Raw genomic sequence first — 22,330 nt, forward strand, 5'->3', positions numbered from 1 at the left:
CCCGTGCCCCCATTTATCATGTGTCTTACCTGTGCCCCCCATTCATCATGTGTCTTACCCGTGCCCCCATTCATCATGTTTCTTACCTGTGCCCCCCATTCATCATGTGTCTTACCCGTGCCGCCATTCATCATGTGTCTTAACCATGCCCCCCATTCAACATGTGTCTTACCCGTGCCCCCATTCATCATGTGTCTTACCTGTGCCCCCCATTCATCATGTGTCTTACCCATGCCCTTGTGCGCCATTGGAAGGTTTTACGATGAAAGTTTTCAGTTTTTTCTTTGCTTTGAGTTCTTTGGCGTAGTTTTGCAGTGTACTGTAATCGGTCGGCAGAATCCATGTTCGGGGCACAAAGTTGTAATCTTCAGGAAAAGATTTCTGAATTCTGGAAAACAACAACATTTTTAAATCGGATAATCTACTTCCGACTAGGTAGCTTCTCTATTGAGGCCACTTTAGGGTGAACTTCTACGTCACCAGGGTGGCGTCGTACAAGGCGTAACTCACATACCTTAACATAGACTTACGACAGTTGTACCCTGAGGTTGTTTTGTACAACGGCACCCAGGTCCCAAAGTAGCTTGTTGCTCATATCCTGTTTGTGGATTTTAGTTAGATTCCAGCAATATCTCGGCAGGGGCTACACACATTGCACCGACTCGTACGTGAGGAACCAAACCACACTATCGTCACGATGAGTCAACTCTGACCGAGGTAATCTAAGTCTGACATGCATTTCATGATCATCCCGTCATGGTTGGAAGCAAGACTGTCCATCATCAATCAGACAACAGACATACATACACTGCCGGCTACCACAGGTTGGATGTGGGGACGTGTCAATACATTTGGAATAACTGTCCCCAAGTTCAGTGACCTTCTACAAGGCCAGCATCGTTCACATGACCCAAGTGTTGTACATAACTCTAGTCAACAGCCAATCTGCTGGCTGTGGTCCCAAATTGTTATGACCTTAGATCACAATGGCGTTGACTCCCTAAAAGTTCACAGTCTAACCCTCAGCTCCCAAACAACAGAAGGTGCCTGAACACACTTGATTTGTGTGACAAATCTCTGACACAACTCACTTGAGGAAGTTCCTGGCGAGAGCGTCCTTCCTCGTCACCTCCCCCATCCCAGGGAAGTGGTTCAACTTCTGATAAGGCTTCAGCTCGGAGACTCGCTCCGTCGACACAAAGCTGTCATTCCACAAGATATAGCTGGAAGAAAAAACATGACATCCTTGTACAAGATACAACATGCCCATCCTTATATAACATACAACACGCCCATCCTTTTACAAGATACAATACGCCCATCCTTATATCAGATACAACACGCCCATCCTCATACAAGATACAACACACCCATTCTTATACAACATACAACACGCCCATCCTTATATAAGATACAACACGCCCATCCTCATACAAGATACAACACACCCATCCTTAATATAAGATACAACACGCCCATCCTTATATCAGATACAACACGCCCATCCTCATACAAGATTCCACATGGCCATCCTTATACAAGATACAACCCATCCTTATACAGAATTGGAAGCAAAGGAAGTTGAGAACATCCAATGATTCGGTGCCGACTACCCACCTGAGAGGATCGTCGTCCCGCGATGCCGTGAAGCCCAGCTTCTCCACCATCTGCCGCACTGCAACACAACACACAACATGAAGGAAGGGGGGGGGCAATGCCAAGTTCAGGAAGGGGGCCAATGCCAAGTTCAGGAAGGGGGCCAATGCCAAGTTCAGGAAGGGGGCAATGCCAAGTTCCTCCAACAGTCAGAGTATGTGTGCTGATACATTTTGATAATGGATAATGATAGATAATTGGAATTATTGTTGATGGGAAGATTATTGATATGAAATTGTTGTTATCGATAATAACTTACAACTATTGTGATGGAAGAAGTTTAAATTTATGTTAAGAGACTAGTTATTGTCAATCATGTCAATTGTCAACATGGTCAAAGACGAAAAGCAACTGTTTTTGTTATATCTTAAATGTCCATAAAGTAATGCATGCATAAATGTGTCACTGCTCACAAAGAGTGTGAAATATGTCAATTTCTTTCGAGATTTTCGTGCATATTTGCTTAAAGTTATTTCTTTGACATTTATTGATAATTAATCAATATTTAGTTAGCGACTATCAATCTCTATGCTCTATATCTATAGCCGGCCCTAGTCTCAGGGAGGAGCTAAGTTACCTGTACATGTAACTATGCTAAATGTAACATTTGAAACCTCATGTGGCAGTCAGTTCCAAATTGAGTTCAGCTAACAATCCTATCTACAGACGACAGAGTTCACACGGAGATGCTACATTCTCACACAGGCCAACCTGAAAACGACATGATTTGCTTGTCAGCCGACATCACTGATAGACACCCATGCACAAGATCATCTAGCAACATACCAACTTCATATCTGGTTCCTGAGAGATTCGCTGTCACTAGGTGGCGCTTCTTCCGCTTTTTCTTTGCAGCATTTCCACTCCCTCCTCCTCGGTCTCCTCGGTCGCCCCGGTTACCATTGTTGGGGTACAGGTCAATGTTCCCATCGTCACGGTCATACTGCTGGATGTGCAGGCCACTGGTTTTCTGCATGTGAGGTGGTATGGACGAAATCCCCACATCTGCAAGGAATATTTCCACACTGTACAGAACTCACCTGGGTCTATAATGACACAGACCTTACATGGTCTATAATGACACAGACCTCACATGGTCTATAATGACACAGACCTCACATGGTCTATAATGACACAGACCTCACATGGTCTATAATGACCATAATGACACGGACCTCACCTGGTCTATAATGACACAGACCTCACCCGGTCTAAAATGACCTCGACCTAAACCAGTCTATAATGACATGAACCTCACCCAGTCTATAATGACATGGACCTCCACCGTTCTATAATGACACAGACCTCACCCAGTCTGTAATGACACAGACCTCACCCAGTCTATAATGACATGGACCTCACCCTGGTCTATAATGACACAGACCTCACCTGGACTATAATGACACAGACCTCAACTGGTCAATAATGACACAGACCTCACCTGGTCTAAAATGACATGGACCTCAACCAGTCTATAATGACATGGACCTCACCTAGTCTATAATGACACAGACCTCACACAGTCTGTAATGACATGGACCTCAACCAGTCTAATGACATGGACCTCACCTAGTCTATAATGACAGACCTCACACAGTCTGTAATGACATGGACCTAACTTGGCATCCATTTACTTTGAATATATGCCCTTTGTCTGTATCGGGTCCTGTTTACTTTGAACATGCCCACTTCAACATCACAGCTGGAATGACATCATATCATGTGGCGTCTATAACATGTCGGGCTACAAATGGATGTACATTTCTGCCTGGAATGAAACATTTGACCCAAATCACAGAGTGTCTCAGACACGCCCCGTCCCCACCCAGCTGCTGACCAACAACTGCAATCTAATACCACCATCCTCCTGCTCCTGTCCCCGCCCAGCACTGGACATGAAATACATTTCCTGAGTAGAAGAGTCTTAGAAAGAAATCTACCAAGAAACATTTTGTTACATATTGCTTGGTTTGTATAAATTAACCTAAAATTTCACAAAACAAAACTATATTCTTCAGTTCACAGTACAGTGATATGAAAGAGAAGCAAGTCTTCAATCGGTAATTCAATATAACAATCCAGTACGTCACTTTCATTTCTAATTTTACATTTGAAGATCATGCCTATGAAGAACATATTTAATTACAATTGTGTTTTAGTTTTAACCAAAGATCAAACCACTAAACATATCTGAACAAATCAACAACAAAAATATAGGGCTGAGATATTTTATCAGACAAGGGGGACCTTCACAATCTCGCTTGACTAGAGCGATGGAAAGTCAGTTTTCCATGACACAGTGATCAAGGACAGGTGTACCCAAAATACATTGGCACCATTTGACCACTGCTGTCATATAGCTGGAATATTGCTGTTATGTTGGGAGATTTAATGGTTGATTTACATTTTTAGTGTTACGATATGGCAATGCGTTTTTCATTATTAGCGGTATGCAAGGACGAGTTATGTCCCTCTGGACAGAAGCGACGACCGAGAGCACATGTTGAGTTGAAGAATACGATACATTGTATCAGTCATACATCCATCCAAATTCATGAAGTGTGTTGCGTCTCATGGTTACATCACTAAGGGCATGGAACATCATCCAGGTGTGTGAAATAGGCCAAAATCACCAAATCAATAACCCTTATAATTGCTGAGCTTGGCATTAAACACCAACCACACACAAACACTTGACCACCTGAGAAAGGACTACAGAAGTAGCATTATCCCTTGTTGTGTGATGCTTGCTGCCTGTAGTTCACATTTGACCTTGACCGGTCACCTGACAGTGGTGTGATCTAATGTGTAGTAGAGATGAGGTGATCATCAGATGACAAGTCAAGTTGTCCTCCTTCAAAGTACAGAGACAGTGGATATCTGGAGGTTGTATCAAAACCTCATGTCAGTTGTTGACTTTTGGTTATCCACTGATTACAAAGAGCACTTACAACAATGTCTCAGTTTAACACAGAGCACTTACAACAATGTGTCAGTGTAACACAGGGCACTAACACCAATGTGTCAGTTTAACACAGGGCACTAACAACAATGTGTCAGTTTAACACAGGGCACTAACAACAATGTGTCAGTGTAACACTGGGCACTAACAACAATGTGTCAGTTCAAACAGGGCACTAACAACAATGTGTCAGTTTAACACAGGGCACTAACAATAATGTGTCAGTTTAACACAGGGCACTAACAACAATGTTTCAGTGTAACACTGGGCACTAACAACAATGTGTCAGTTCAAACAGGGCACTAACAACAATGTGTCAGTTTAACACAGGGCAATAACAATAATGTGTCAGTTTAAAGGGGCACTGATCTAACGCAATTCCCCGGGACTGGTTGTTGCCTTTGTTATTGTTTTTTCCCAGTGAGTACCCGGATGTAGAGCAGAAATCTAGACTAGCTCGCGACCTCTGTTGCGCCATTCGTAAGCGCATTAGTCACTTTTATGGATACCGGTAGTAATAAGAGCGTATGGTCACATTGATCAACAAAATGAAATACAGTTTTCGAGATAATAAGGAAATGTAGGCATCTTTGTGGGTAGCATCGGTAATGGTGACGAAGTTTTGATAAGTCACTTGCTTGGTAATTTTGCGATATTCGTTTACACTATTTTGACTTGCAACACAAAGTAAATATTTCACCTGAGCATTGCTTTTTTTATAGTGTGTATATTTTTTTACTGTCAAAATGTGTAACATATTTATTAAACGTCTAAATATTCAGTTATTTTACAAAGTGACTGAAAAACATTTCCATCTGTATTATTATGATAACGAATTCCAAACATTTTGATGTTTAATGTCATCACCAAGAGACTGAAAATGTTACGTTGAAAAGTACATTTCTATGTTGTTTGGCTTCTAATCCTACATAATAATCTGTTGTGATGTTTGTAGGCCCTTTTGATCGTCTTAATCAATCTGGACAGATTTTTTTAGTCAAAATGACTGAAATATTTACACTTTTTAAAAATTGCCTGAGAGAATCACATTTTACAAATTGACGGTAATCTATACTCGCTTACAAAGGAAATGACCTGTGAAAACGTCTATCGCGCATTGAAGAATAGACGTAGAAAAACAAGAACGAATCGGTTCAAATGAAGGAAAACAAAATGCAAATACTATAATTACAACTTACCAAATTTATGTGTATAAATAGGCAGCTTCCTTATTCGAGGAATGTATCCGTGAATATCCACGCAAAGGAATAATATCCCACTCGTCTGCAGCTATACAAAATAACTTATTCGATGTCACGTGTCTCTGTAACTATCAAATATTCTAAAAGATATATATCGTTTCGGGTGTCAAGTCTCAAGGGTCGGCTGAGAAAGGCCACGTGACAACTATTTTCATTACGTCGACGGTTCCTAAAAAATCCATTGAGTTTGATAACAATGAGCAACCAATCAACGTATTATCAGTTAACCCTTTGAACAAATTGTATGTTGTTTTTACATCGGCACTTCACACCATGATATGAGTGTATTATTCCCTTTGTTTTAGTAAACCTAGACATGTAAACACTCACTTTTGACATATCCACTGTGCAAGATAACAGTGATTAATCAATCAACGTATTTTCTGTTAATCCTTTGATGACTAGGAACGATCCGTTGATTTACAAAAAAAAGTAAATCAACTGATCATTCATCTCTTGCTGGGCTGCCACGTGCATATTACATAACCTCACTTCAAACCTGGATTTAGATTGAATAATTACCCCGGACACAATAAATGCCAAATGAGAACCTATGTCAGGTAATCTAAGTGGTGCTACCACTAATTGTACCTGTAATAAATTCATTAACTGAGCATCAAGTGAATGACGACAAATACACAAGTGTAGGGTTATACGAGAAAACGTGTATGACAACAAGGGAGTAGTAATCGTATTACACAATCCGAAATCCGAAAATACTTTCACTGCATGGGTACTTTTTTTAGTATTAAACTATAACCATCTGGGGTATTTCCAAATGACGACTTCCGATGAGCTCCGCCGTTCTTTTTGTCTGTTTGTTTAGGCTGAAGAAATTATTTAACATGCGCCCTTTGTCGAATCTTTATAGATCACAGTTAACCAATCAGTGTTTATGCAAAAATGCGTAAAACAAATATTGCCTCCAGCCTCCAAGTTTATTTAGCTGTCCTTGCAGACGGTAGCCCAGTCACGCTCAGTTGCGTTGCGTATCATCCGGGTACTCACGGGGGAATAAACAATAACAAAGGCAACAACCAGTCCGGGGAATGGCGTTAGATCAGTGCCCCTTTAACACAGGCCACTAACAACAATGTGTCAGTTTAACACAGGCCACTAACAACAATGTGTCAGTTTAACACAGGCCACTAACAACAATGTGTCAGTTTAACACAGGACACTAACAACAATGTGTCAATGTAACACAGGACACTAACAACAATGTGTCAGTTTGACACCGGCACTGTGACAACCATGTGTGTTGCCATGACAACGTACCTCCTCTATCCATTGAAGACAGTGAAGACATGGATATACTTGGCCGCATCCCCGACATGACCTTCACCTTCACACTTCTGTTAAACTGTATGCAGTGTCACCAACGTCAACAACAACAATGACGGTGGCGTCACATCGTGTCCAATACCAGAATGAGGCAGAATGAGGTCGGTTGATGAATCTGAAACAAAGGAAAGTATGACGTAGGGCTGCTGATGCTTGAGACATGGAAGTTGAAAGCACAAGCAATAGGCATAGACTATGATAGAGAGTCCCACAGGGCCGACACCAGTATGGATGATGGAATCATTAAGATTAACTCAATCACAATCCAGGATTGAAAGCTCAGACTGCCCACTTCAGAAATTCTTCGCTGACATCAACAAGTTTTGTTTCCAACAGGGACATCAGTATAGTTAGTGCAGCCCTAATATCCACAACATTGGGCAATGAAATTGTTGGAATTTATTTGTTAAATGTTCAAGTTATCTTATCACACCAGAAAATGATCAGATTAATTAAGAACATCATAAAGATAAAAACTGGATCAAACCACCACCATAGATAAATGGGTTTCACTATTCTTTATCAGTTTAAATAATAATCATCATACAGTTTTACTTTATCAATACTTTATCAATACACAAACACATGTGTCACCTGAGGCACTGCATGGTGATGTGTTATGTAGGGGATGGTTGGATGGTTGGAGGGTGGGAGTGTGGGTGGTGGTGGTGTGGTGTGGTGTGGCAGGTACATTAAGCAGGGGTGGGAGGGCACAAAAAGACTGACAGTACTAATTTGTCAAATAGAAAAGTAAAAATTTGTACACTTCTGAGGTGCTGGTAATTTTTAACAGGAGTTGGGGTCATGAACAAATGAAACATTAAATGTGTGTGTGTGTGTGGGGGGGGGGGGGGGGGGGGAGCTTTGAGACCGATCGCTTCTCAATAAACTTCCAGAGTTCTTTAAATAGCAGGTGAATCTTTGTGTAGGTAACACATACGTCATACCGATTTCAAATAGATGACATGAGTTTTGATGACTATGTTTTATATTAGATTTGACAAAAATACAAACACATATTATATATGTTCTGAACAACACTGAGTCAGTAACTTTCATTGGTTGCCACGGCTATCGGACGGTGGGGAGTCGATCTACCCTATCAACAATCTCTCATACCCGTCACCTCGTCACGTGTACGGTTGTCACTGTTATCAACGCGTCAACACCTCGGATATTGATCAGATTAACAAGACAACAACATCAATAAACAGTATCGCCGAATGACAGCGAAAATCAACACATGTATCAGTGAAATCCTGGTGAAAGTGGACAATGTCCAACATCGAGGTCGGTGAAACTTGGAGATTATTCCTCTCAGAAACACCTACCATATCGCCACGGTGCACATCCTTAAATCTCCCTTTATCGTACAGAAGCACGTAATTGAAATCCAATGTTTTAAGAGGTAAATATTTTCCAGATAGCCCCACCACTGCTTTTGTTTTACTTGATAAATCTTTACGTGTCGGAGGCCAAATCCGCCATCTTTGTTTGATCACGTGACATAAGCACCTGACAACCTCATTCCAGAGGACGCTTTCGCCTAGCAACTGTCAGACCGTGCGGTCCTTTATTGACAATCGCAATGAATCACTTTCGGTCATAATGTAAACCCGGTGTTACATCTCACAGCAGATGTGACAAATTACAAAGTAAATGATTATTAAGGAATGGTTGTGTACATAGTATTTCATTCAAAACGTCGTTGTGTTGCAAGACTGGTTGAGGCGCGAATCAAGTGTTAACCGACTCAGTGTTCTGATTTAAATCAGACATATCACACCCGGAACCTTCCCATATGAAAATATATTTTAAATGGTTCGTTAAAAAAAATCCTTTGTTCTTTCGGGTTCTGCACACACTTTTAAATAGTGAGACCACGCACATGTAAATAGTGAGACCATGTCCATGTTAATAGTGAGACCACGCACATGTAAATAGTGAGATCACTTGTATGTTAACAGTGAGACCACGTCCATGTAAATAGTGAGATCACGTACATGTAAATAGTAAGACCATGTACATGTAAATAGTGAGACTACGCACATGTAAATTGTGAGACCATGTACATGTAAACAGTGAGATCACTTCCATGTAAATAGTGAGATCACTTACATGTAAATAGTGAGACCACATGCATGTAAATAGTGAGACCACGTACATGTTAACAGTGAGACCACGTACATGTTAATAGTGAGAAATGTACATTAAATAGTGAAACCATGTACATGCTAATAGTGAGATCATTTGTTTGTAAATAGTGAGACCCCGTGCATGTAAATAGTGAGATCACGTACATGTAAATAGTAAGACCACGTACATGTAAATAGTAAGACCACGTACATGTAAATAGTGAGATCATGTACATGTAAATAGTGAGACCACGTACATGTAAATGGTGAGACCACGTACATGTAAATAGTGAGACCACCTACACGTAAATGGTAAGACCACGTACATGTAAACAGTGAGACCACGTACATGTTAATAGTGAGACCATGTACATGATAATAGTGAGATCACTTGTATGTAAATCAGACATATCACACCCGGAACCTTCCCATATGAAAATATATTTTAAATGGTTCGTTAAAAAATATCCTTTGTTCTTTCGGGTTCTGCACACACTTTTAAATAGTGAGACCACGCACATGTAAATAGTAAAACCATGTCCATGTTAATAGTGAGACCACGCACATATAAATAGTGAGATCACTTGTATGTTCACAGTGAGACCACGTCCATGTAAACTGTGAGACAATGTACATGTAAACAGTGAGATCACGTACATGTAAATAGTGAGATCACGTACATGTAAATAGTAAGACCACGTACATGTAAATAGTGAGACTATGCACATGTAAATTGTGAGACCATGTACATGTAAACAGTGAGACCACGCACATATAAATAAAGAGATCACTTACATGTAAATAGTGAGACCACGTACATGTAAATAGTGAGACCACGCACATGTAAATAGTAAGACCACGTACACGTAAATAGTGAGACCACTTACGTGTCAATAGTGAGACCACGCACATGTAAATTGTGAGACCACGTACATGTAAATAGTGAAATCACGCACATGTAAATAGTGAGACCACGTACATGTTAATAGTGAGAAATGTACATCAAATAGTGAGACCATGTACATGCTAACAGTGAGATCACTTGTATGTAAATAGTGAGACCACGTACATGTAATAGTGAGATCACGTACATGCAATTAGTAAGACCACGTACATGTAAATAGTAAGACCACGTACATGTAAATAGTGAGATCACTTCCATGTAAATAGTGAGATCACTTACATGTAAATAGTGAGACCATGTACATGTAAATAGTGAGACCACACACATGTAAATTGTGAGACCACGTACATGTAAATAGTGAGACCATGTACATGTAAATAGTGAGACCACTTACGTGTCAATAGTGAGACCACGCACATGTAAATTGTGAGACCAGGTACATGTAAATAGTGAAATCACGTACATGTAAATAGTGAGATCACGTACATGTAAATAGAGGGATCACGTACATATAAAGGGTGAGACCACGTGCATGTAAATAATGAGACCACGTATATGTAAATGGTGAGACCATGTACATGTAAACAGTGAGACCACGTACATGTTAATAGTGAGACCATGTACATGCTAATAGTGAGATCACTTGTATGTAAATAGTGAGACCACGTGCATGTAAATAGTGAGATCACGTACATGTAAATGGTGAGACCACGTGCATGTAAATAATGAGACCACGTATATGTAAATGGTGAGACCACGTACATGTAAATAGTGAAATCACGTACATGTAAATAGTGAGATCATGTACATGTAAATGTGAGACCACGTGCATGTAAATAATGAGACCACGTATATGTAAATGGTGAGACCATGTACATGTAAACAGTGAGACCACGTACATGTTAATAGTGAGACCATGTACATGCTAATAGTGAGATCACTTGTATGTAAATAGTGAGACCACGTACATGTAAATAGTGAACCAAGGAAATAATAGGATAAGTATCAGACAGACAGACAGACAGAGAGACAGTTTAGGCATTAAGGCCCATAGTACAATGCAGATTGGATATTAACATTTGTCACGTGATGCACATGATTAGATTTCAAATATATTTACACATTGCTCATTATAAAGACATGTTTTAAGAATACAGAAACAGCATGGATCAAATCAGGATTTTCAGAGTTTAGCAGATTTATCACTAACTGACGGTCTTTAAAAATACCTTGCAACATGGGGAGAGATTTATACCTTAAATGGGAATACGTTCAACATATAAGTAAGACATTTTAATCATCCTCTACTTCTCCGGATGAACATCTTCCCGAGGCAAGTGAGTTAACTGACTTTAAAAGTCCAGTTTCCACCCTTGCCGAACTAGGCTGGTATTATGGAGTCACAATTCGGCTGGACTAACGAGTCTAAGCATCGTCCAATCAAAATCGCACAAAGACATCGACATCCGGTCCGTAAACTATCGTGCAGTTTCGGTCGATTGCAGGATTTGCAAAACATGTGCACCGCCAACTCGGCGTCAACAGATATTTTCCAAATCCTTTCATGTTTTTAATCAAGGTGCTCATGTGAGTTGATGCACTTTGCGATGTAGGACCCGTTTTATCACAATATAGATCTAGATTATTGATCAGATCGTCCTGACTGGTCGCAAATGCAAGGGATACAAGAGGTGAAATCAATAGGAGAGGCATAGAAGAGACACAACTCGTAATAACCATTGGTGGCGCTACGATCGAGCCCAGAAATTCCAGTCTAGTTCGGCAAGGGTGGAAAGTGAACTTTTGTAGTCAGTTTGTGGCAGGATGTATATATTTGGGATTATTTTCAAAAAGTGGTTTAGTAATAAACTTATCCAAAACATAGGTATTTGTGTATTTATTAAATAAATTAGTTTACTTAGTCCACTAACTCACACCTCAGTAACATAATCTAACATGTGGTGATTGATTCTTTGTGCTAAGGCTACTGCGGTCTCAGCCTAGCTTATTGTTCTCTGCCGGTCAGCTTGGCCTGGCTTTGTATTTCCCGCGTCACATGACCACCTTGGTCATGTACTTCATACCTTTACTATGTGCACCATTTCTAGTCACAACTCTCACTGGTAAAGGACAGTTCAGTTTGGGGTGAGTTAAATATATTTATTATCATTGTACTTAGGTTTCTAGTATATATAATGTATTTTAGTACACTCATATTAAGTCATTTATGTTCCATAAGAACAGTATATCATGTATATGTTATAAACATGAATTATCAGTATATTCATGTTAGTGCAATATATATTTAAATATTGTAAGATGTTACCATTGAGGTATATGCAAAATGAGTGTACTAGACTTAAGCATGTATTGGTACTGTTTTATCTTGAAAGTGTAAAATATCAAAACATTATAATTGTTGATTTTATCATACATATGAAATGCCTAAAAATGTTGATTGTTATACTGCTAGATGAGTTTCACATGCCATGTATACAATGTATGTGATGTTTACCATACCAGTAAGATTCATGTAGTTATATGTCATTTATCAGGTCACGTAAGATACTGCATGACCAGTTTTGATGACATCTGGTGGTTTGGCCTCCGTCCCTTAGACGAGGTGAGGGTTACTTCCCTTAGTTATACGTATATTTATGTCAACATGTCATGGCATAATTGTCTATACTATTGTAATGTTATATTGCTTAATATAGTATTATTTAATTGCTTTGTAGTGTATTCAGTGATATCATCCTCACTGAGGAGATATCCGCCATAACATGCTTTACCGTACTAAATGTAAAGTAAGCGTTCACATTATATCTTATTGATTGGTATATCAAACACATGTAATAGATATATAATGGCAGTATTTTTTTAATGATCTATTGGTTATGATGTTTGCCTACATTTTGTAAATATTGTGTTTTAGGGTTTCTTCATCATCATCATAACCACTGATTGTGGACCATCATTGGAATAAATCCAGTTGTAAAAACAGCATACTTTTGTGTCTCCATTACCCTGCATAAGCCTCTGCGACAAATGGCATCCCTGGTGGGATTATTCCAGCTGACAAGATGGACACATCAGATAGCCTGACCCCACAGACATCAGAGTTGTGACGTCATTGAGCCTGCCCACATTCATAATGGCTTCCGTGTATGCTTTATATTTATTCATGTTTTAATTCATAAGTGAAAGTGACACTTTATTTCTGTGATATAGACGCTGGTGATATACTGAGTACTGTGATATTGACACTCCTCTGTCATGTCAAGACCTATATTTTATTCTTCTGTGATATCAAGACTTATATATTGAAGTACCTGTGACTGAATTTGTGATATGTGTTAGTAACACATCGTGGCGCCTGGACACAAGAAGAAGATTTACGTACGTGATATCTGACATTTGTGTGAAATAGTTTATTTGTACAATTACTCTGTGATTATACATTGTTAAACGGTAGCTACCTGTGATAGATAAACATGTGATAATTGTGATTATACATTTCCTTGCTGTGATATATACTTGTCTACATTTGTGATATTTAGACTTAGTGTTATATCCTGTGACTGTTGCGCATACTGTGATATCACCATTTGATTATATACTTAGTACATACATATTTCATTGTGGCCACTTAGCATTTTACATCTTGCGTGTTGTAGTTTTATATGTGACCGGTCTTAGAAATGTTTACATAGGTATTACATTTTTTTGTACTTGGGTATTACGGTATTAGATCTTTGCACAGCACCCTTGTCTTAACCTATTACTGTCTGCTTTGCTGTCAAACTTTAGTTCTTTGCCTTCAGTCAGTTCAGTTACTAACCACGTGATTATTACTTGTATCACTTGTTGTTGACTGACAATGAAATAACGTTTATACCAACAATATCTAAATAAAGGTTAGATTTATATCATGTCTTAGTACTTTACTTATATCACTAAACCAAACTTAGGCTTATTTATTTTATAAGTTTGCATATACTGGGGAAACTTTAGTTATATAAGCCCACATTGGTAAGGACGTCCTGCGCGCTGCTACTGCATTGCTATTAACTTTCTTTTTGTTTTGATTGCAGCCATGTAAGTGTGAATCAATTTATTTGCCTTCATGTTGCATACTGCTTTGCGCGGCCTGCAGCGTTTGTGCTTTGCTTCACCTGCTTAGTACACTGAGTCCTCTTTATTGTTTATACTTTTGTTTTCCCCACTTATTTTCAGCTGAATCACAGCTTACACTCATTTCTTTTTGTTTGGGAGTGTGCCCCTCTCACCTTTTGAGGGGACACATCATATATTGCTCACTTTGTTATTTCCAGGTTGCAGGTACATTCTTCATTTCAGTATTCAATTTATTACCTTGCACTCTATGTATTATCAGCATGGCTGATCTATCCGAGGAGGAGTTTGAGACAGTCATGGCTTCTCTTCAGAAGCTGGGAGTTGACCCAGATGTAAGATCTGGTGTTGAACTCAAACAGTGGATGGAGAGCCATTCGTCTGTCCCAACTCAAGTGAAGACAGAAGAAGTACCATATGCCTCGTTCAGACATAACCCAATAGAACCACTGCAGAGTTTTAAGAGCCTAAGTGTCAGACAGACACCAAGAGTGTCCTCTTTTTCAGGTGATCCAGCAGCCAAGGGGGAAGCTTCTTTTGATATATGGCAGTATGAGGTTGAGCGTTTGTTACAAGATGAGACTCACCCTAGAGAAGATGTCATCCAGGCTATACATCGTTCTCTTCGTGGTAATGCAGCCAGAGTAGTGATGCGACTTGGACCTTCAGCTTCCATTTCCCGAATATTTGAGAAACTCAAGAGTATCTTCAAGCCTAGCGAGGTAGGAGAGACCCTCCTAGCCCAGTTCTACAGTGCAAGACAGGGTCCTTCTGAAGATGTGACAACATGGGGATGTAGACTTGAAGACCTCTTGTATGATGTCAAGAGTCAAGGTTTCTTGAAGGACATGGATGCTGACCAGATGCTCCGTAATGTGTTCTGGATGGGTCTACGTCAAGAACTGAAGGACATTAGCGGCCACAAGTTCGATACCATCACAGACTTTGACCGTCTCAGGGTGGAGATCCGTCGAATAGAGTATGGACGAGAAGTGAGGATGAAGGAGTTCAAAACTCAACCCCAGAAGACCTCGTCAGCAGCTCCAGCTAAGCAAGCCATTGCTACACCCACAGCCGAGAACTCCGAGATATCAGAGCTGAAGGGGATTCTTTTCAAGCTTTCAGCTAAAATGGATAACTTGGAGCACCGACTTCCTCCAGCACCACCAAGGATATCAGGAGCCATGCAAGGCCTGGACTTTGCACCTGAAGAGGAAAATGAACAGTTACCTCATAGACCACCGCGTAGGGAGGAGCGTTGCTGTTACAACTGTGGACAACCTGGACACCTTCAGATTGGTTGTTTGATCAGGACAGACCACAGACGAGGGTATTTAAACCGGAGAGGACCTATGTCAAGGGGCAGACGTTAGGTTCATATAGACAGAGCCCCACTGAAGTTCGTCCTCAGCTACCTCCTGGACTCATTGGATCAGCAAGTGAAACATCAGTTACAATCAGTGGATTATCATGCAAGGCTCTGCTTGATACTGGATCCACTGTTTCTACTGTTTCTGAGTCATTCGTAAAGGAACATCTTTCAGGAACAGAGATCAAGCCCCTGAAGGACTTTATTCATATAGAGTGTGCTGATGGTAAATCTCTTCCGTATAGTGGTTATATTGTTGTAGAAGTAGGTACTTGTGGAATGGAGGCATTGAAGGAACCAAGCATGTGTTTGTGTTTAGTTGTACCTGATAGTGCCTATAATTCTACTGTACCAGTCTTGTTAGGAACAAATTTCCTTTATCCGCTTATGGAAGACTGCAAGACAAGGAGTGGGACCAACTTCCTTCAGACAGTTGAGCTACATACTTCCTGGTATTTAGCTTTTAGGAGTATTTTGCTTCAGGACAAGGCTCTAAAGAAGAACTTTGGGAAGCTGGGTGTTGTGAAGTGTAATGAGCGTACCAAGATCATTGTCCCTCCTAACACTACAACCACCATCCGAGGCTACATTGACAAGGAACTCCCCTATCGAGATACCTGTGTGATGATACAGCAAACAACACATGCCGCTGTGCCACCTGGATTGGAGATAGCCCCTGCTATTTTCAGATTCAACTACAAAAATAAGTACATCCCGGTCCAGGTATCTAACTTGTCATCTCAAACTGTAGTCATTCCCCCGAGAGCTTTGGTGTGTGAGATTCAACCAGTTCGGATTGAGGAGGTATCAACTATTAACCTTGAGAAGATGGTGAAGGAGGACATGGAACATCCTTTGGACAAGGTGGATATATCCCCAACAATAACTGAAGATCAACAGAAGTTATGTGAGGATCTGTTAAAGAGATACAGTGATGTGTTCTCTACTGGGGATATGGACATTGGTCATTCTACAACTGTACAGCACAGGATCGAGCTAACAGATGAGGTACCCTTCAAACAGAGACATAGGAGGATACCACCAGCCATGTTTCCTGAGGTCAAGGATCATCTCAAGCAACTGTTAGCTTGTGGAATTATTCGACGCTCACACAGCCCATGGGCTTCTAACATCGTGCTTGCTCGCAAAAAAGACAATTCCCTGAGGATGTGCGTGGACTTCAGATTTCTTAATAATCGGACCGTTAAAGACAGTTACGCTCTACCCCGGATCGATGAGATTTTTGATAAGCTAGCAGGGAGCAAATTCTACTCTGTCATGGACATGAAGTCAGGATATCACCAGATTGATGTTGCTGAGGAGCACAAGGCCAGAACAGCTTTCACGGTTGGACCACTTGGGTTCTATGAATATAATAGACTCCCATTTGGACTTGTGAACGCACCTGCTACTTACCAGAGACAAATGGAGGACATGCTTGGAGATCTGCACCTCGAACTTTGTATGATCTACTTGGATGATCTCATCGTCTTCTCCAACACCTTTGAGGACCACCTAGTCAGACTAGAGAAGATCCTACAGAGACTACGGGAGAGTGGAATCAAGCTGAACCCCAAGAAATGCGAATTCTTCAAGGAGAGGGTGAAGTTTGTTGGTCACATTGTTTCAGCTGAGGGGATCCAGACAGATCCTTCTAAAACTGAAAAGATTGTGAACTGGCCTACTCCACGCAGCCCTGAAGAAGTTCGCCGGTTTCTTGGCTTTGCTGGCTATTACCGGAAATTTGTGAAGAGCTTTTCCAACATAGCCCGACCACTTAGTGATCTCTTACCTCCAACAGTGAAGAAGAAAGGACCGAAAGGAAAGAAGCCGGGAGCAGGATTACCTTGGCATTGGGAAGCTAGTCAGCAAACTGCATTCCAGAAGCTGAAGGAGGCCCTTACATCACCTCCAATCCTTGGGTATCCGGATTATTGCAAGCCCTTTGAGCTACACACTGATGCAAGTTCTTTTGGATTAGGAGCAGTGCTGTACCAGGAGCAAGAAGGAACAAAGCGAGTGATAGCATATGCCAGCCGAGGACTCAACAAGGCAGAGAAGAATTATCCAGCGCATAAGTTAGAGTTCCTAGCACTGAAATGGGCAGTGACAGAGAAGTTCTATGACTACCTGTACGGACACCACTTTACTGTCTACACCGACAACAATCCTCTTACTTATGTCCTAACATCTGCAAAGCTGGACGCCACTGGACATCGCTGGTTAGCAGCCCTAGCTTCCTTTGACTTCAACATCAAGTATAAGCCAGGGAAACACAGATGCTGATGCCTTATCCAGACTGCCAAAGACTGAAGACAGAGACATTGCAACAGATGAAGTACAAGCCATTTGTGGAAGTTTGCAACCAAGGAACTACGTGGAGAGTCTCTGTTTCAGTGCAGAAGTTATTGATGAAGATGAAAGTGGTAGTGAACTATCAAGTCTATCTACACGAGATTGGCACAAGGCTCAACGCAGAGATCCTGAACTAGGTCCTATTATTGCAAATCTTCAGAACAGGAGGAGACCAGATGTCCCAGTAAATCTTCGCCGGGAGATAGACCACTTACAACTACACCATGGAGTGCTTTATAGGTGTACCAACATCAATGGCAAAGAGAAGAGGCAACTTGTACTACCACTTGCATTTAGGAACAAGGCTCTAAGAGGACTACATGATGATGTTGGCCACCTTGGACGGGAACGTACCTTATCCCTGTGTAGAGATCGATTTTACTGGCCAGGGATGTCACGTGATGTCGATCTATGGATCAAGAGCTGTGAGAGATGCATCAGGAGAAAGATCCCAACTAATGCAAGAGCTCCACTGCATAACATCAGCACTAGTCAGCCACTGGAGATGGTCTGCATCGACTTCTTGACCTTGGAAACATCAAAAGGTGGATACCAGAACATCTTGGTACTTACGGACCATTTCACTCGTTATGCACAAGCATTCCCTACAAGGAACATGACTGCCCGTACGACCGCAGACGTCCTTTTTAACAGTTTCTTCGTACACTACGGTTTTCCTCAAAGGATACATTCTGATCAAGGTGCCAACTTTGAGAGTCGACTAGTGAAGGAACTGTGTCAAGTGGCTGGAATTGACAAATCGAGGACAACACCGTATCACCCCCAAGGAAACGGCATGTGCGAGCGATTTAATCGTACTCTGCTTGACATGTTAGGAACATTGGAGCCAACGAAGAAGACAGACTGGAAATCCCATGTAGCAAGCCTTGTCCATGCCTATAACAGCACTCATCATGACTCCACAGGAGAGAGCCCTTTCTTTTTGATGTTTGGTAGACAGCCTAGACTGCCAGTTGATCTTGCCTTTGGGATAGACAGGCCAGAAGAAAGGAAATCTCTCACTGATTATGTGCACTGTCTAAGGAAGAGACTTTCGGACTCCTATCAGACAGCAGCCACAGCAGCAGAGAAGGCAAGACAACAGCAGAAGAAGAACTATGATCTCAAGATCAGAGGTGCTACAGTACATCAAGGGGACAGAGTTCTAGTCAAGGTTGTTGCTTTTGATGGTAAGCATAAGATTGCTGACAGATGGGAAGAGGACACTTACATTGTGGAAAGTCAACCGAATCCTGAGATACCCGTCTATGTCGTCCAGAAAGAAAATGGTGATGGGAAGAAGAGGACCTTACACCGGAATCTCTTGTTGCCCATCGGCTCCTTGTTACCATCATCTCAACAACGACCAACACCAACGCCAAGGAAGAGAAGGCAGGAACAGAAAGAAAAGAAGGACCAGACAGTTGTCAGCACAGAAGAGCCAAACTCAACTGATTGCGACAGTGTCGATGGTGAAGTAGATGTAACTCTACTAGTGACAGAAGTTCCACCTGCTGAGTCAGTCCCGAAGACTTCAGTCATCGCTGTTGAAGGGAACAGTGCTGAGGTTGCTGAAGATGACTCCACTGAAATAGTCTTGGATCAGGACCACTCTACAGCGAGTTTACCTGATGCCGTGACTCAGGGGAGGGAGGAGGATGTGACACAGACAGGTGAGACAGAGCCTCAGGTGCAACCTGTGGACGAAGAGGAGACATTACCAAAGGAAGGAGATGTTCCAACAGAGGGAGAAATTCACTCTGAAGAAAGCCTGCCAACCAATGAGGAGACAGCAACTTCTCCTTCGACGCCACCAAGACGATCTGGAAGAGAAAGGCGTCAACCAGTTTGGATAACCAGTGGTGAGTATGCTATGGCACAAACAGTGGTACCACCAGCAGATTGGGAGAGAAGAGCCAACTACCTGAGATCGCTAGCAGAAAATGGAACATTGAAGGACCTCCCCGCCGATGCCTACAGAGCCATACTCTCACTGGTCACGAATTCTTAGAAGTCTACACCTCTGATTGTGAATTTGTATATAGCCTGATATCTGTATTTGTATTTGTTTCAGGAAATGCCGGGACGCCATTTCACAATAGGGGGGAGAATGTGGCAGGATGTATATATTTGGGATTATTTTCAAAAAGTGGTTTAGTAATAAACTTATCCAAAACATAGGTATTTGTGTATTTATTAAATAAATTAGTTTACTTAGTCCACTAACTCACACCTCAGTAACATAATCTAACATGTGGTGATTGATTCTTTGTGCTAAGGCTACTGCGGTCTCAGCCTAGCTTATTGTTCTCTGCCGGTCAGCTTGGCCTGGCTTTGTATTTCCCGCGTCACATGACCACCTTGGTCATGTACTTCATACCTTTACTATGTGCACCATTTCTAGTCACAACTCTCACTGGTAAAGGACAGTTCAGTTTGGGGTGAGTTAAATATATTTATTATCATTGTACTTAGGTTTCTAGTATATATAATGTATTTTAGTACACTCATATTAAGTCATTTATGTTCCATAAGAACAGTATATCATGTATATGTTATAAACATGAATTATCAGTATATTCATGTTAGTGCAATATATATTTAAATATTGTAAGATGTTACCATTGAGGTATATGCAAAATGAGTGTACTAGACTTAAGCATGTATTGGTACTGTTTTATCTTGAAAGTGTAAAATATCAAAACATTATAATTGTTGATTTTATCATACATATGAAATGCCTAAAAATGTTGATTGTTATACTGCTAGATGAGTTTCACATGCCATGTATACAATGTATGTGATGTTTACCATACCAGTAAGATTCAGGTAGTTATATGTCATTTATCAGGTCACGTAAGATACTGCATGACCAGTTTTGATGACATCTGGTGGTTTGGCCTCCGTCCCTTAGACGAGGTGAGGGTTACTTCCCTTAGTTATACGTATATTTATGTCAACATGTCATGGCATAATTGTCTATACTATTGTAATGTTATATTGCTTAATATAGTATTATTTAATTGCTTTGTAGTGTATTCAGTGATATCATCCTCACTGAGGAGATATCCGCCATAACATGCTTTACCGTACTAAATGTAAAGTAAGCGTTCACATTATATCTTATTGATTGGTATATCAAACACATGTAATAGATATATAATGGCAGTATTTTTTTAATGATCTATTGGTTATGATGTTTGCCTACATTTTGTAAATATTTTGTTTTAGGGTTTCTTCATCATCATCATAACCACTGATTGTGGACCATCATTGGAATAAATCCAGTTGTAAAAACAGCATACTTTTGTGTCTCCATTACCCTGCATAAGCCTCTGCGACAAGTTAACTCTCTGGCCTCGGGAAGATGTCATGTCATAGACCATGACAGTCTAGAGGAGAACATAGAACCTAAATATTTATAGTAAGTGATTACACTCAAGGCAGACGAGCCAAGAGACCACATTTCATGTTTTCAACAATACCACCTTTTCTAAAAACTACAGCATTGGTTTTATTCAGATTTTCTTTAAGACTCCATTTTGAACAGTAACTCTGTAACACATTTAGCTGTTTTTGCAAACCATTTACAGAATAGGACAAAATTACAACATCATCAGCAAAGAGAAGGAGCTTAATGTCCATTATTTTTTGTGTTACAAATATCCCCTGTTTGCAACTATTTGCAGCTCTATAGCAAGTTCATTTATAAAAAATATAAACAACAACGGACTTAAAACACAACCTTGTCGTACACCGGCGGATGCTGTAAAGCAGTCCGTACGTTCATTTATTGTCCTGTATACATGCGATGACCATGTCCATTTGGAAGTACAGACATCTTACCACGACATCTTTTGGTAATACGTAAATACAGCAATATTTTCCTATGTACATTGTCAAAAGCTTTTTAAAAGTCAATAAATACACTATAAAACGACCTCTGTTTTTGCACAAATATTTAGAACAAAGATCTTGTAAAACAAACAAATTATCAACAGTAGAGTAGTTTGGTCGGAACCCTGCTTGGGACTCGGACAATAAATCATTAACTTCCATCCATATTCTCAAACGTTTTTCTATGATTGACGTGAAGATAGACGTCTATATACGTCCGTGATATAATGAAATAATCATACTTATATTCCAAGATTCTGGAAACACACCCATGTCTAAAATCTTATTGAACAATAACTTCAAGTATTATGC

At 40.5% G+C, this 22,330-nt stretch overlaps 1 protein-coding gene across 2 annotated transcripts in view; it reads right to left on the reverse strand.

Annotated features, from left to right (window-relative positions):
* LOC139478652 (tubulin polyglutamylase TTLL7-like) overlaps window positions 1-8,704 on the reverse strand; it is a 28,342-nt gene extending 19,638 nt beyond the window's left edge. For both annotated transcript variants that reach the window (XM_071261215.1, XM_071261214.1), the window contains exons 1-6: window positions 8,556-8,704; window positions 7,159-7,339; window positions 2,443-2,661; window positions 1,618-1,675; window positions 1,092-1,223; window positions 230-388 (exon numbers count right to left, since the gene is read on the reverse strand). In XM_071261215.1, the coding sequence (XP_071117316.1) occupies window positions 230-388; window positions 1,092-1,223; window positions 1,618-1,675; window positions 2,443-2,661; window positions 7,159-7,216 (626 nt within the window). In that variant the 5' untranslated portion in view covers window positions 7,217-7,339; window positions 8,556-8,704. The remainder of the gene's footprint in view (window positions 1-229; window positions 389-1,091; window positions 1,224-1,617; window positions 1,676-2,442; window positions 2,662-7,158; window positions 7,340-8,555) is intronic.
* Window positions 8,705-22,330: the final 13,626 nt, after the last annotated feature.

Source organism: Haliotis cracherodii, unplaced genomic scaffold, assembly GCF_022045235.1.
Source record: "Haliotis cracherodii isolate W230 unplaced genomic scaffold, xgHalCrac1.p SCAF_4, whole genome shotgun sequence".
In the NCBI taxonomy this organism is placed as follows: domain Eukaryota; kingdom Metazoa; phylum Mollusca; class Gastropoda; order Lepetellida; family Haliotidae; genus Haliotis; species Haliotis cracherodii.